Source organism: Eubalaena glacialis, chromosome 14 (assembly GCF_028564815.1).
Source record: "Eubalaena glacialis isolate mEubGla1 chromosome 14, mEubGla1.1.hap2.+ XY, whole genome shotgun sequence".
NCBI classification, from domain to species: Eukaryota; Metazoa; Chordata; class Mammalia; order Artiodactyla; family Balaenidae; genus Eubalaena; species Eubalaena glacialis.
The window spans coordinates 26,460,118-26,477,804 of record NC_083729.1 but is presented as its reverse complement, the minus strand read 5'-3'; the positions used below and the strand labels follow the sequence as shown (position 1 = coordinate 26,477,804).

Below are 17,687 nucleotides of genomic sequence, written 5' to 3'. Positions count from 1 at the left end.
TATAAGAATATAGGAAAAGAATCCTTTCAAGGTAGGTCAACTTTAACAGGCTTACCTGGGGATAATTTATGGTGGTCTTTCTTAAAATAAACACTAAACTGCAAATGTGAGTTTAAACTATTATGCAGCAACAGTGATTTGTTTCCTCAATGATCAAGCAACAAAGTTAATTCCTATTATTAATATGTCTGTCTCTTTGCTGGAATTCTGAACTATTAAGATAAAGCATCAGCAAAAAAAATTTGATGGGATACTATATAACATCTTATTTTATGTACTCAAATGGCTTGTGAAAATTAACTTAAAAAATTCAAGACTATGAAACATGTGTGTTAAGTGCTCTGCAAAATAAGAATGGCAAATCCCAAGTTTTATGAATTCCAGGACAGTACTTCTAAACCTCAGATGAGACCCATTATTTTTTTAATTTTTATTTTTAAATTTATTTATTTTATTTATTTTATTTTTGGCTGTGTTGGGTCTTCGTTGTTGCATGCGCGCTTTCTCTAGTTGCAGCAAGCGGGGGCTATTCTTCATTGCAGTGGGAGGGCTTCTCATTGTGGTGGCTTCTCTTGTTGCAGAGCACGGGCTCTAGGAGCGCAGGCTCAGTAGTTGTGGCCCACGGGCTCTAGAGCACAGGCTCAGTAGTTGTGGCGTACAGGCTTAGTTGCTCCACAGCACGTGGGATCTTCCCGGACCAGGGGTCGAACCTGTGTCGCCTGCACTGGCAGGTGGATTCTTAACCACTGCGCCACCAGGGAAGCACCGAGTCCCATTATTAACTAGATTACAGAAGAACCATATCATGTGTGGAGAGATATGTAACACTAGTAGTTATTAAATTCTACTCACCTGAGTTTGAGCCTTATAGTGACTGGGAGGTGGAAGAGGCTAATCTGTCTTGCCCGATCTTGTTGCACCAGAGTGTACTTTAAGGCAAGTTAGGGATTTTTTAAAAGGGAATTTTGACAAAAAGAAAATTCTAATGTCCTAACTTAAGATTCTAAACTCAAAATGAGCTATAACTCCATTGTACTAACTGCTCACCTATAAGCTATTTAATATGTACTTCCTATCAATCTAGCTTATTTTTTATGGTTTACTATGTTTATTCTTGGTCGCTAAAAAAAATGTTCTTAAACCAAGATGGTTCCTTATTTTCTAAGTGAAACTGTAAGAGAAATTTGTTTACTTGCAAAAAGCTTGAGGTCTGAGGATTCCACTTCTCTTCTGGTCTTCCATGCCATGTATTTAAGATGCTTAAACAAACCTGAGGAAGAAGGGGGAAAAAGTATAAATAGAATTGAAAGGAGTGCCTTTTAAAAGTAAACTGCCGGAACTAGAAATAAAATTGAAATGTTATTATGTCAAAGTATCTCAGTTTTATGCCCCCCCAGAAAACCCTAAGGGTTGGTCTGTTGAAACAAACTGGTATCTTCAAATGTGATCCAAATCTGTGTGGCATTACAATTTCTTCATAATGAAAAATGAGTTAGCAGCTATTATACATTAATACAAATAACATATTTTTTAATGAAAAATAACTCTTTTCCAAACAACAACAACAAAATTTTTGGTGAGGAAAAGTGGTATTGTTTTACATTTAAGAAAATCCCTTTCAAAGTTCTGTAAATTTTGAAAATGGGTTATAGTTTAATAGAAGAGATCGTGATTTCATACCTGCCTCTACATTCGATTTGTTGTTATATATTGCTTTGGTTGAACTGTATGAATAAAATCTGGCCTCACGCAAACATGAAGTGGGAAAGGGGAGGACCCTGCAGATTCCCTGAAGGGTCTTGAGGATCCCCAGAGTTCCTCGGAACAAATTTGAAGACGCGTTAGTTATTTGTTCACTCAGAGAGCAAGAATGAACTCAAAGCATCTGCCAAACACAGGTCAATAGTCACTCCGGGAAAAAGAGAACCAGGGACATGTTATCTGTATTTGTAAACTAATAATTTCATGTAATGGGCAACAGATTTGGAAAATAAGTGGTCCTTAAAAAAGCAGAGAAGTCCATCTCGTTGCTATTCTTTTAATGCTCTGTGAAAACAATAATGTAAAATACATCAATTTGTTTAGTAGATAAATTCATTAATAATTTTAAAAGACTTGTATCTGAACAGTTTTGTGAATTATCATTTGAAGCACTATCAGACATACCATCCCACCTGGTTTTTAGAGCATCCCTGTGACTACCAATGGCAGGGATCTTCTCCCTAACTACAGATCTAGATCCCAAGGTTAAATGTTAGTTCCAATGTATAATAGAACAGACTATACAATTCAAGGTACTGGAATCTCAAACCCTAAACCTCTTCCCTACACCAGTAAGTCTTAAGGAAGTAATTTCTTATAAAAAAATTAATTAATTAATTAATTATTTTTGGCTGCATTGGGTCTTCGTTGTTGCACGTGGGCTTTCTCTAGTTGCGGCGAGCGGGGGAGGGGCTACTCTTTGTTGTGGTGCGCAGGCTTCTCCTTGGGGTGGCTTCTCTTGTTGCAGAGCACGGGCTCTAGGTGCGCGGGCTTCAGTAGTTGTGGCATGTGGGCTCAGTAGTTGTGGCTTGTGGGCTCTAGAGCGCAGGCTCAGTAGTTGTGGTGCACAGGCTTAGTTGCTCCGCAGCATGTGGGATCTTCCCAGACCAGGGCTTGAACCCAGGTCCCCTGCATTGGCAGGCAGATTCTTAACCACTGTGCCACCAGGGAAGTCCAAGGAAGTAATTTCTTTAATAATTCTTAACATCTACACTTAAACTCTATTCAAGTTCCAGACTCTCTCTTAAATAAAGTCAACATTGCTACTTTGTCTACTTTGCTCAGTTATAAAAGACCTATTCTTTGCTTTCCCCAACAAAGTAAGGTTTACCTCTGGTTAAGTATCCTACAATAAACCCAGAAAATGAATTTCAATTTTGTGATTTGAGCTTATGGTGAAGACAAAATGATAACTTGTAAGCACAGATCTGAGGCAGGCTGCACCTTTTAAAAATAGGAAGAAAAAACCAAGGGAAAACTTGGGCCATCTTTAATAAACGAGATCAACTTCAAGCATCTATTATTCTCACATCATCAAAGTGTCTGCTTATGAAATCGAGAAATTTCTTCTGACCTTCTAGTAATTTTTAAACATTGAATACTCTCAGCATGGAATTTACTATTGAAATTTCATCAAACTGTCCAAAATTACTTTGAAAGGTGATGATTATTCTTTTAAATCTAACTTTTAAAGGTTTATTGCCATATGAAACGATTTTTATTATACCTCTTCATCAACTTTTTTTGTGGAGACAGGAATGCATCTTCCTACTTACAAGAAAATATAAAACATTTTAACACAAATTAAACTTTAAAAATAAGTTCACAATGGTACGTATCATAGAAAACATGGATAGTATCTTAAGGCACTTGTGAAAAGATAACTGGAATTGAAGATATAGAAAGTAAAGAAAGGTGAATGGCAAAGACAGGCATCTGGCTCTATTATCTTCTGAGTGGAGATAGCTCTCAATTGGCCAAGGAATGTGTTGAATAAGTTAGTCCCTCACAATAACCCCTTAAGACTATAAGTGCTTTGTAACACTGTTGTGTTTCTGCCATTTTTGGTTCCTTCTCTCTCATTCCTCAGGCTAATCTTTGCATACAGGGAAAAGAAACACAAAGAAACTCAGGTACTTTTGAAAAGAAGATAACTGAAACAAAATTTCTGTTCAAATTACAAAGAACCTTTGGGTTACAATACTTTGGCATTAGAAACAAAAGACTGCGATTACATTACCTTGCCATCATTATAAAGGTTTGGGTTGAATCGCACACTATGACCACCAGTCGTCTCTAGATTCACAAGAGGAGGTGAACTGGGATAATCTTGAGGAAAATAGACATCAAACTCAAAGCAGCCATTTGCATAAGGAGTGTCTGCTGGACCAGTTATCAGAACCTAGTATGCACATACAAACACAAAAGCCTATGTTACTATTCCTAAATGCTACTATTTAGAAAAACAATTCAACATGAAATAAGAACAATCTTCTTACATCCTATATACATCTCTACCAAAATGTGTTAAAAATGAAGTTAAAAGTTAAAAACATACACAGGACTAGGAAACGGTTTTAAATTACAATTAAAGTGATTTGGTTTCGGTGAAATTGGGCTTTTAAAAGAGAGATGCCCAATTGGCAGCAGGAAAGCTTACCTTAACAGCAAATACCTTTTAAAATATTAAGTTACTTTTTTTCTAAGAGCTGTCCTTCATGATCTCTACATTACTGTCAACAATTTGAGATTCTAGGTATATTCATTATCATATCTCAAAGGTATGAGAGTAACTTTCTGCTTCAAATCTTCATGTTAATGTTTTAAGAAACAGCTTATTTTTTTAAAAGAAATTAACATTTAAAAAATAAATTTATTTATTTAATTTATTTATTTTTGGCTGCGTTGGGTCTTCATTGCTGCGCACAGGCGTTCTCTAGATGAGGCGAGCGGGGGCTACTCTTCGTTGTGGTGGCTTCTCTTGATGCAGAGCATGGGCTCTAGGCACGCAGGCTTTAGTAGTTGTGGCACACAGGCTCAGTAGTTGTGGCTCGCAGGCTCTAGAGCATAGGCTCAGTAGTTGTGGCGCACAGGCTTAGCTGCTCCACGGCATGTGGGATCTTCCCGGACCAGGGCTCGAACCCATGTCCCCTGCATTGGCAGGTAGCTTCTCAGCCACTGCACCACCAAGGAAGTCCAAAAAATAGCTTACTTTTAAATATTTTCTTCTGGGATAATGAGACAAGTAGATAACAGGAATAAATGTTTTCATGTAACAACTTATGATAAAAAGGTTCTGAGAGGACAGTAGGTGTGATGTTTCCCTTAGGGTTACTCGTAGTCCAAAGAATAGCAGAGAACCCAACAGTGAGTGTCAGAATTATTTAATGAATTATGTTTGAGTCAATCAACAGATATTTAGTGTACAAGACATGAGCAGCAAAGCCTCGGGTCCTGAACAGCTGTGCGTGGAGGCAAGTGGTACTAGAGTCCCATTTTGTGACAACTCTGATTTACATTTTGGGGCTCCAACTTGGGATCCTTTATGTGAGGTACAGCATAATGCTTAACAGTCAGAAGTTTGAACTTGTGTGGTCCATTTAGCAATAAAATACTTCCCTAGGCAATCATATAATAATCAGCTCTACTGTTTGTAACAAGGAAAATTGTGGTCAATAGGCAAGGTCTATGAGATTTCTACTGAAAAATTATCCAAAAGAGCAAAACAAAAAAGCAAACAAGCAAAAAACCTTATTCAAATCAATGGGTCCATAGTTTTAGCTGTGTATCTAAGGAAGACACAATATTTAATCCATGAATTAAATCAAGTAAAGAAAGGTTCCTCCCACCCCAGGTATCAAATCTTTAAAAATTACTAGCTGCAGCGTCTCTTGGAATTTAAGGCCAGATCACCACAGTGTTAAAACATAAAGCTGCTGGTTTTATTTATTATTGTACTACCATTACTTAAATCATATGAGTCTGTAAATACATAAATTTCCTAGAAAAGAAAAAAAGAGAAAAAATTTTGAAGACTGATAGTATAAAACATGCGAGAAGTATTCTGGATTACAAGGAAGAAGTCCTGTAACTTTTTTTCAACTGACCAGCATTAAATCCTTTGATACTATGTTCTAAAACTATGACAGGCTGGCTGCACACAGCCTTTGTTCAGGGAAGGTATTTTGGTATTTTCTTCTAAATCTTTATTTTGAATAGTACTCTCATCCACATACTCTGAACTAACATTAGAAAAGGACTCCCTTCACTGATGTCCAAAATGGTCAACAGAATTTTTATTAAATTTATTTAAATTCATGTTATTTCTAGTGCTTTATATGAATATTTGAATAACTGGATTAGCCAGGGAAATAGGAAAAAAAGTTGTTTTTTCTACCTTCATGATGTCAAGTCGCTCCTCATCACAGCGCACAAAAACACTAGAGGACGATGAAAGTGGCAGTGAGGTTGACAGCGTCACAGCTTCCTGTGCAAGGCGGCGGGCTCTGGCAGCACTGTTAGCATCGTTTGCATTTTTCACCTGAGACATGTAGTGGTAGTTTACTTTAAAACCCAGTTTCCCATCTTCATCTTCAGAAACCATCTCAAACGTATCTAAAAGAAAAGAAAAAAAAAAAAAACACTGAAAAAAAAAAAAAAGAACCAGAATGGAGGATAGCTGTTATAATAACAAAAAATTACAAATAAACAAATCACTAACCCTTCTTCCCCCCCAAAATGGAGAGGACTGCAATGTGGAAGAAGAGCAAACTATAAATGTTTATGTAATACCTACATATGTGTGTTAACGCTGCTAGAGCGATGGAATATGTCATGGAAGGAAAGGAAGAAATTAATTTTAATTTACAATTTGGACATGCAGGCAGATTATATAATATCAAGCATTTAAATCACAATGCAAAGTAGTAGATAATTTATTCTTAAAATGAATGGTATATAATGTTTTTTGCCAAAATAATTCAGAACATGAAATGTCAAAAAGTATTTCATTATATTTCATTTTTAAAAAGAGAGTAAGTCTTTATATATTTGCACTGATTTGGAATCAGAAAACAGAAATGACAGGCTGAAGTTTATTTCTGTATTACTTTTGAAATTTAAATTAATAGGATAAAAGAGGATTATTAGGGAAATCTTCAAAGTACTTTGACAGAATATAAGTAATGGGTTAATTCTTAACCGTTTATTCAGGCAGATTTGGAAGGACTTAAAGTTATTCTTTACTTATAAGCTATATGTCCATACAAACTAGAAAGAAAGAAGTGGATTTGAACTATATCTCTAATTCAGATTAACCCTACCTACCTCACCAATGGATTAAAACAAAGATATTTAAATATCTTATAAAACTAAATTAAAACCACCTACTGATACAAGGGCAAATACAAAGAAACAATGGTAACTTTTGATCTTGTGTTCATACAATTCTAAATATACAGAAAAACATTAAAACTACATTATAATTATCATTAATGCAATAAATTTTACCAAGAACTTACTAAGTGCAAGGTCTTAGGCTAGGCTCTTTGGGTTAAATAATAAACAGGAAAATATATCTGCCTTCAAGAAGTTAATAATCTAGAAAAAAGGGGAAGACCTATAAACAGTGTCATGGGTCTGTGCACTACAAATGTACTATGTCTCAGCAAGACTACTAAGTAGTTTCTATCAGTAAACTTGTAAACCAGAGTTATTTCATCTGCTCAACTCTGCTGCCTTTCACATAATACAGGGATAAGTTTCCTTTGAGTTTTATAAACAGCAATCCACCAGATACACACATGAGCCTATCCCCATGCCTGGAGGAAATTTTTATATCATATATTTATAAGAAAACAGGGTCTTCCAATACCAAAATTTTATTAAAATATACAATCGAAAATAATGGCTAGTTGCTAAAAACCTACATACTGCTTGATTCAGCAATTCCTCTTCTATTAATTTGTCCTAAGGAAATAATCCTGGATGTGTACAAATATTTATATGCAATAATGCCCACTGAGATGTTGCAGACGTTACTAAAAAACTGGAAACAACCGAAAGGTCTAGTTATTGGTTAAACAAATGACAGTACTTTATATGAGAACATTAGGCAATCAAGGACTTCCCTGGTGGTCCAGTGGTTAAAAATCCGCCTGCCAATGCAGGGGACACGGGTTCAATCCCTGGTCTGGGGAGATCCCACATGCCGAGGGGCAACTAAGCCTGTGCACCACAACTACTAAGCCCACGCTCTAGCCTCTGCTCACCACAACTAGAGACAGACTGCACGGAGCAACAAAGACCCAGCGCAGCCAAAAAAAATTAAAAAAATAAATATAAAGTACTTTAAAAAAATAATTAGGGTTATAAAAAATATTAGGCAGTCAATAAATATCAAGTTGTACAAGAATCGTGATATGAGAAAATATTTGATATATAAGTTAGAAAACGCAGTTTACTAAAAAACAACACAACAGAAAACCCGTTATTTTTTCTAAATTATTCTAAAAGTCAGTGGATAGCAAAACTCAATTACATTTAAAGTCACGTCCAACTGGTAGAGTTTATGATTTTAAGTGGTATGAGAGAAGCCTCCTGGCTGACTAACATTAATCAAAGGCTCTGGCCTATGACTCTGACGGTTATGACATAAATCTACATTTTTTTTGGACTCCTACTTTGGTGTTCTTTTTAATATAGTCAATGTCCTTTGGGCTGGTTCTCAAGAATGAAAAAGAGGGACATACAATAATAGTTAATAATGGTCATCAAAATTTGGAATTCTAGTGTTTATTCATAAACCAGCACCTTATGAAGGGTGCTGATATGATCTTTTCATCAGTCCTTACTTGTCAAGAGTTTTGGAATGGGAAAGGCTACATTTTCCAAAGGTATATCCCTTGGAATTCTAAAATGGTAAGAGTAACAGACTTGGTTCAAAGTCCCAGGTCTTGGCTTCCTTCAGGCAAGGATATACAGACATGGAGAGGTAAAGAAACAAAACCACTTTCTGCCTGTTAGACATTTGGTTTTGTTTTTTTCCTGGTTTCTACTGAATCGTGATTTCCAAACATAACTATAAACACAGATATAAATTCAGAGGTAGAAAGATGATAAAAATTTTTGCATGTGTGTATACATAAACATACATACACAGAGTATATGAATAATTCATGGTAAAAGCAAGTTTGAAAGTCTTTAATTTTACTAGAACACATTTCAATAGCACTATTAAAAAATGTAAAATGAGAGCTGAAGAAATAAAAAGTACAATTTCAACTTACCAAACTGTAATTTCTTCATGACAGCCACATATTTTTCCTCAAGTGATTTCAATACTGATAAAGGTTTGGGTTTCATAGCCACCTTCTTTGAATATTCACCTACTTTTTTTTCTGTTATTTAATATTTCAAGATAAATAACATAAGTATACATTTTCGAAGAGTAAAACAAAAAAACTATTAACTTCTAGAGTTCAGATTTTGAATTCCGAAAAATTACCAAACTCTTCATAACTATCTTCCTATTGTACCATTTTAAAATTAAAAGATTTCTTTCTATTTCATAAAAATAACTAATAGGGTTAAAAATCTTATCAACTTTAAAGCTTAAATTCTTAAAATGCTAATTAGATTTCATCCATTCAGGCAAAAACAGCAGAAATGAAGCAATAGAAGATGAAGAATCATTTATTTCTTCCATTGCTAATATGTGAAAATGCCAATTTTAACTGAATTCTTACACACTATTAATGTACTGTTTTCTATCTAATACAATTGCATTTTTCAATTTCATAACTTTCAGTGGGAAGAAAAATTTATAATGCATGCCGTCAGCCTACTAACAGTCTTAGAAATCATACACAGTAGAGATAAATATTTTAAAATTAGAGACTATACATAATTAGCTTGAAAACCTGACATAGAGCAGAATCTTTAAGTAAATAACTCGCTGGAAAACCATTAACATAGAGGGAAGAGAAGGCGGTTTTCAGTAAGTAAATGAAACATCTTTGTATCAAAAGAAAAGGGGCATAAAGAGAATAGTGCTGTACCGTGATTTGCTTGCCGCAAACTGGTAGTGGCTGCATAAACAATCTCAGCAGTCCTCTGAATGTCTGGCACCAAAAGAGTAAGTCCTTCTGGCTCTTGATCAGATGCATCTGGTTTTACTCCTGTTTTAACATTTTCCCTTTTAGATCTGAAAAGGTTTTTTTAATATGGAAAGAAATGCAAGGAAAATTAAGATTTTAGTTTTGAAAAATAAATACTTCCATAAATCAGTAACAGTGGTTAAAAATCAACATGATAGTCTGCATTTCATTTGACATACACATGATATATACCAGGAGTAGTTTAGATTCATTTTGAAGCCATAGGATAATGCCTAGCATAATAACTAAAGTTTCGGGTAGGCTGTCTCTTCATATGCAAAAACAGACAAGAGTTAAACACTGTAGAAATGTCATACTGTAAAAAGACCCCAATACCTGGCATGTCCTTCGATCCACACCTTTAAAAACATACTTACAGTAACTATGTACCTAGAAGTAGAGAAATCAATTCTATATCTAAAAGTAAAAGATCCTCTGCCTTCTAAGACTTGGGAATCAAAGATCCATAGGTGGTTTTTCAGTTTAATACTATTTGTATTTCACTTAGAGTATATTAATTTCCAAGGGGGGAAAAAAAGAAAAATTCCAGAATAAAGTGCAGGTTCACTATTAGGTAACTTAATATAATGTGCTTCTATATACTGAATCTTTATTTAAACACTAAGTTTTAGGGCATAATCATTTTAAAGATATTCTTCTGTTATTCCCTATTCAGGGTCTAATATAGACTGAAATTAAATTTTCTAGGTGAATGCAGTAGCATTTTATTAACAAGGTTCACTAAAAACAGCAACTAAATATCCATTTCCTTTTTTCTATTTCAACTCTCAGCGTGTTTTATTCACATCATCATTACACTACTGCTTAGATACTAAAAATCTACATCTTTGTTAATTCATTAAATAGATAATTTAAAACAAACTGAAATCACATGTAAGTGTTTAAAATGTTTATGCTAAGGTATGATCTAAACTACGCATCATTCATTTTTCTAGTTTGTACAGCTACTAACAAAAGGACGTGGCTATTATATTAAAACAACATTTCACAAAGTGGGCATGGAGCCTTAGAGAACTATAAAAAGACTAACAGAAGATAGAAGAGTCCTTAACAAAATAATATTATGCAATCTATGTCCAAATAAACTGTTCTTTATCACAAAGACAAAAATCTGCTCAGAAGCAATTCAGTGCTTAACTTTAGGTAGATAATAAGAGGTAAATTAAGAAGAGCCACTCAGACGGATAACAAGGGTAAACGGATTTAGTGTTATGCATGAGTCTTGAATTGGTTCCCATACTGTGTGAAAAATCTAGTAACCACAGATATTTTTATACCACCTCATATACCACCTCACCTGGCAAGAGGATTTAACTTAAGAACCATAATGTGTCACTGGGTTACTGCTTTTTCTCCTAACCTCTCTTCTTATCTTTCCTGATGTATATGTAGGAGTCACAGAGAACACATGGCCAACTCTCATTTGCTACTCAGGAACCACTTGGTAGACGTTATGCTGTGTATCATATTAGTCATCAACCTCTGTGTGTGAACATGTATACGAACATATATGTTTGCATATGTAAGTAAGGAGAATATAGTGAATGAATGTTTTAAGACTGAAATAGACATTTTACTGCTAGAATCAAATAACATACTGCATCTTTTACAGCTATGAAGTTAAGTTGAGACTACAGTTTAATAGTGAGTCTGACAATTTTTTAAATAAAGATATGATTCTGGTAGACAAGCTCAAACAGATTCTCAAATTCTGCATTTACCAATGGCTGTTCACAATCTTTGTGAAACACTGAGAGTCAAGAAAAAACACTTAAGTTGACTGACAGTACCCCCTCTGAATTTATAAAGACTCTCTCTCTCCCCAATTGTAAATGATTCTCTTCCTGGGGCTTAAAAAAATTCTTAATTAGAAGGGCCACTGAACAATAGGAAAACAAGAGTAAGTAGTTTGAGAAAACAGAAGAGTTATGGTTATAGCTATAATAAAATAAAGATGGTTTCCTAAATCTATCATTAGTCAGTTGATCCATTATATTCTCAATAAAGATGTCACTTAAAGAAACATATCTTGCCAAGCAGAGAAGGAAGATTACAGGAGTGAAGCTCATTTTTCCAGAATTAGGGTATTTTCTCCTTGAAGAAACAAGAACCTCTGGCATGGAGAGTAAACTGCCTCAATGCAATTTAGAGCAAGTTACCCTCAGAAAACTACTGATTCTAAATTTCAAGCCCTATTCATGAATACCAATTACCTAACTCCAGTTTTTAAAAGATGATTAGTAGGAGAAATCTCTATTATTAAAATACTGCAAATAGTTAGGATAAAAATTTTTATGTATTTTTGACGACAAAATTTTAAAAATGTTTAAGAATAGTGCAAAAAAATCCACAGAAATTTTAAAAACAGCATTTTTTACACCAAATGCGTAGAAGAAATAATCATATACATCTTGAAGATAATGGCTGAATCATAAAGCAGACATAATTAGACCTTTACAGCAGGTTCTAATGAGAATTTTTTATGTGGATAGTCTTTTTGACAAAAACATACAGCAGAAAAAGGAATAATCTTCAAAAGGTGAAAGTACTTCAAATATATGAAGAACACACACTACCTGCCTAATGATGACTACAACTAGTCATTGTCTGACATTAAATTACAGACAGCAGTCTCTTTTCTATAAAAGCTGCAGGTTACTGTCAACCCATATGTAGGCCCAGCTCATGAAAAAAGGCCATACCTTAGCTCACATCCTGAAGTCTGTGTGAAAAGCTATTTGAGTTCAAGGCACCTAGCTGGAAGTAGGTCTTTGAGACTGACAATGGATCCAACATGGTAAAAGCAATCAGCGACGGCCGCTACCATGGTATCCGCTGCTTTGTGCATACGTTGAATCTGGTTGTGATCACTGCCCTGAAGAAATACGAGGAATCAACTGAAGTTTCTACTATTGCACAGAATTATCTGCAAACATTTTCCACTATGCTGTGAATTCCAACTACACAGCTAATAAATTAAGCAAATTTTGGCTCTGTGACATATAATCTAAACTAGGATGTGAGCAGAATGGGCAAATCTTTCTTGTGAAAACAAAAAGAAAAAAGAAACCCATAACTCAACATTCAGTTATATTGAACTGCTTCTTCTAATTCTACCACCCACATTAAGTTGGATATTTGTATGACTACAAGATATCAGAATTATGTTCTCTTATAATCTATAAACTAAAAACAGCTTAATACAACTATTTCCTTGGTCGGACATTAGGAAAGACCACTTCAATCCCCTGCACTCCTAATTCTAAAGTCAAAACTATCAAACTGTTGAAATAAACATTTAAAAAGCAGAGCCACACTGAAGAAGTAATCAGGACACCATGTGCTGAAATGTCCAGATTCAGAAGTATTAAGAATTAGTGTCTTAGAGGAAGATTCTAAAACTACAAGAGAATGAAACTTCTATATTTAGCTATAAAACAATGCACCATATCATACTCCACAGTTTTAAAGCTCTTTGCCAGGAATTATAGTTTAAAAAAAAGTAAAAGTAAAAGTAAGCAGAAAGACTTTTAAAAATATTACTGTGGAGAATTATTTGCTTCTAATGTCTATAGAAAACATGAAAATAATTTTTGAAATGCACCACTAAATGGGATAAGACCTTTGTAAGATGAATGTTTTCCATGCTTATTTTGAAGCTTAGTTTTAAACTCTAGATTCCCTTTTGTTTTTACTTAAATTCTTTCCAAATGGAAGTACTGGTTTTAGTTTTCAATATGATTTAAATGAAAGTAGAAAATAAAATCTTCTTTGTCTTAAAAGAAGCATAACTGAGCAATAGGAGAGAAGGGAATATTCAAAACAGAGGTATGAGAAGCCTTTGAAAATAAAACCTTGATTTTTAGATTAGATAAAAATATAATAGTTTTTCGGTCAGATTAAACATCACAGGACAAATACGGTACTGTGTGCTGCTGTGGAATGGAGTTGCCACAAGTAATATGCTTCACCAGGGGACAATCCAACTGAGGCTAAGAAGAGATATTAAAATAAATGTTGGCATTGCTGTCTCCACCACCAAGTAAAAAAGGGTGACGAATCACTGAACTTGTTCAAGGTCATCACAAAAAGAAACTTAAAATATATATATATATATATGGTTGCAACAAATGCTTCTTGTCTAAGAAATCAGGCCTTTTTCATTTTGTAGGTTTGAGAGACAGAGGATGAAGATAGGAAATGTTTTTCCAATGAAAACAAATGTAGGAGGACTGGAACTGAAATTCTTTCTCAACTGAAGCCCTAAAGGAACTAACTTAAAGGAGTTAAAACAATCGAGTTTGATAGAAAATAGGCCGTTTAAGAAGTAAATCAACTAATTTTATTGCTTAGTTGTATAAAAAGGAATTGGGTATTTCTACAAGACAATTCAGTTATTTTAAAAACTGATGAACTCTGCACTGGAAGACACTTTGGGATAGCTAAGGGAAAGGGAAATCAAGGATGCTTACTTTAATAATGCTATTAAAGAGAAGTTCAATGTCGAGAACACCTTACACTCAACACAGAGTCATTTGTGTCACGTCCTTATTAGCAATTAAGATTATCTGATTGGTGGCAAGTGCCTTTTTCAAATTTTTGGTGAAGCTATCAAATACTAAATATACAAAATATGATTATTTGTCTACTGGAGCCTAGCAGGAAAAGTCTGCACAAAAGATCAAGGACAAAATATTTGCCTTTGCTCCGACTCCAAGGAGGCTATGAAGTGCCACACTTACTCAAAAGTGAAATCAAACTACTATGGCTATACTTTGACTTCATTTTGAGATAACACAGGTTGAAATGGCCAGCAGAAGATGAATTTCACCAAGGATGGTACTTAAAATCTAAAGGGCTCATATTTTCACACTGTGATTATTTTCTGGGCAACAAAATGAATTTTCACACTAGATAATTATATTTCAAGTGGAAACAATACATATATAAAGGTTTAAAGTATTACGTTACCGATGCCACAAATCCCTTTATTAATGGAGGTGACAGAGTTGCTTTCAAGTTCTTTCTTTTTTAAGAATCTAAAATAAAATGCTGATCAACAACTGGTCATAAATAGGCAGGAGTTGTTTTTGCTATTATTTAAATATCGAGTTTTGCTAATAAACTCTTTAATTTCTTCTTGACAAGGGAGTTAAAGATATTACAAATATAGGACATATTAAGATAGTAACAAAATTCAGGAGATGGAAAACAATAGGGTGTTTAGAGGGGTGGGAAGAGGCTTGTCCAGCAACATAGAGAAAATAATTGTATCTCCAACACACCACCCTAGTCTATGCAAGTAGATACCAAATCAGCTTGAAAAGACAGTAAAGGAAAAATACATACATCAATAACTTAAAATTTTCAGAGGAAATGTTTTCATTAATTCTTTTGAGCAAAAAAAAAAATCAAATGGGTAAAGCTGACTTAATCCTCATTTAAGTGATAATTACATGCAGTTGCTACCAGCTCATGTTCTACAGACCACAAAACACAGTTTACCTTACTTAGTGTACCTTAGTGATCTAGTAATTATTACTTAGGCACAACTCGAATGGCTATGCATATCTAACGAAATATGCTGCCTTTTAACATCTTATCATAGTGTTAACAAAAATTCTTCAGGGGAATGAAAAAGGATAAGCAAAAGAAAATATCAGAAAAATTCTGTAGAATCTGCATTCTTATATATACTTTTTTAATTATCAAAAGCAAAATTTTCAGTTAAAAATTTTTACTTCATTGTCAACATTAAAAAATTTTTTTATGCATCCTAAATTTCCAAAGCCAAATCAGAAATAAGTTCACACTTCGATTTCTAATTATTCACTGATGCATAAATCCAATTGTTCTTTGGAAGTTAAGTTCAATTTAGTAAATAAAAATACTTGATTGGGACATTAGGAAATTTGAGGTCTTATCATCACTCTCTGCCACTAAGCATCAGAGACCTTGGAACAAATCACAGTATTTATGGACCTTGTTTTCCTCATTTATAAAAAGGGGGATATGAACTATCTGAACTCTTAAGAGCATCCCTTATAGTTCTAAAAACCTGTAGACATTATGGGACAGGTTACTTATCGTGAAGTGCCCAGAAAGATTTACAAACTAAATCTTACTTAGCAAGAGACTTCAAATTCAGCAATTAAGATTGCTTGAGATTTTGTCAGAAGTAAGATAGTGGAAACCATCTTGAAACATAAAGCTCATCTAATGCAATCTGACAAGGAATAAATAATCATTTTATATGTCATGCTACTGAGGTAGAAGTATTAAGTCAATTTATAATTTTTAATGAGTTTATGTTTATCACTTAAATAATAGAATAAGCTGTACTTTGGTACTTGATCTAAGTGTTTTTCAGGACTCAGCTAAAGCTGAAGTCTAGCCATTACACAAGCATGACACCTAAGTGATCAATGAACAATTTTGGTAAAAGGTAGCAATGGGGTATAAAAATAGAAGTATCTGGACTACGGGTCAATCAACTTGTCTTTCTTTTTTTTTTTTTTTAATTATTTATTTGGCTGTGCTGGGTCTTAGTTGCAGCATGTGGGATCTTTGTTGCGGCATGCAGGATCTTTAGTCGCTGCATGTGGGATTTAGCTCCCTGACCAGGGATTGAACCCAGGCTCCCGGCCTTGGGAGCATGGAGTCCTAGCCACTGGACCACCAGGGAAGTCCCTCTTTCTTCATAAATGTTGTTTTTGATAATGAACACTACAGGCATCAGGAAAGTGGGGAGCTAAATCCCAGATTTATTACCTATTAGTAAGTTTTTAAATGTTAAACTCTAAGTAATAGTTTCACTCTTTGTCGAACAAGAATATTTTCTTGTCTACCACACAGAGCAGAAAAAACTAGTAATACACATCTAAGAACTTTTGAAACTCTATATCCTACACAAAAGTTAGGTTATAATATTATTCCTTGTATTTTTTACACAGCTATATGCTACTATATATTTATTATAACTTTACCCACAATTTAAAGCAGTTTGGCTTATTCTTCAGAAACAAGAAGGGAAATCAATAAAAACATAGAGGCTGGAACATAAATATTATACTAATCAAAATTATTTCAAACTGACAGAACAAAAGGAATTCAGGAAATACTTTTGTCTTTTATCTGCCTAAGTCATTAATCTGACAGGAAAATTCATTTTTACCAGATTTTGATCTCTCAAAACTGGCATAAAATTAAGTGGTAGTGACCTTGGACTTATGTGCAGTAAACATCTAATCACAGGCTGTCTTCGGCATGTGTCTAACAAACACTGCTTACACCTTTATACATCCTTTACCTCTTACTTTTGTATCATGCTATCATTCTCACGTGCGCTCCCCCTCGCCCCCCACCCCGGCCTCTCTCTTTTGGCCCCTAGGGAACTATTCCTTCCACTGCTTGTAGATATAAAAATTAAAAGTATTAAACACAAAAATCATCAAATTATAAAACTAAAGAAAAAAACAGAAATTAAGGCTTTTTGGATAAAATAAATGAAAAACTGTTTTTTTTCTGCATTAGGCAAGAAAGAAAAGTATCAATATTGCTATACTGAGGGCACCTGAAAAATGGAACATTTATGGTAATAAAGTTTTCAAAAACTATGCAAGGGAGTGAATTCTACTTATCCTTTATAGACAAATGTTAAACTTTTTGTTCTTCATAAGTGTCTATTACAGCAATAGACAGGCAAAAGAATTTTATTGTTTTGGAAGTCCTTTGATCTTTTTATTGCAGTGATTATTAAGGTGGCCTCTGAATAATTTCTCTGAAATAAAGTAAATAAGCTACTTAATATTAATGAGGCAAACGAAGTTAAATAGAACCAATATTTAAATCAACCATTTCCTATTTTTATTCAAATTATTATAAAAAATTTCAACTGAACAAGAAAAAAGTACAAAATTTCCGTATGATAGCATCCTGAAATGTTCCAATTCTGTTTAAATTTTAAGT

General features: G+C 34.1%; 1 protein-coding gene across 1 annotated transcript in view; it reads right to left on the bottom strand.

The window, feature by feature from the left end:
* The window catches only part of BIRC6 (baculoviral IAP repeat containing 6), a 242,855-nt gene that overhangs the window by 16,857 nt on the left and 208,311 nt on the right, over positions 1–17,687 (bottom strand). Inside the window, 5 exon segments of the mRNA XM_061168520.1 lie at positions 1,193–1,270; positions 3,782–3,943; positions 5,939–6,156; positions 8,829–8,939; positions 9,600–9,745. Of these exon segments, the coding sequence (XP_061024503.1) occupies positions 1,193–1,270; positions 3,782–3,943; positions 5,939–6,156; positions 8,829–8,939; positions 9,600–9,745 (715 nt within the window).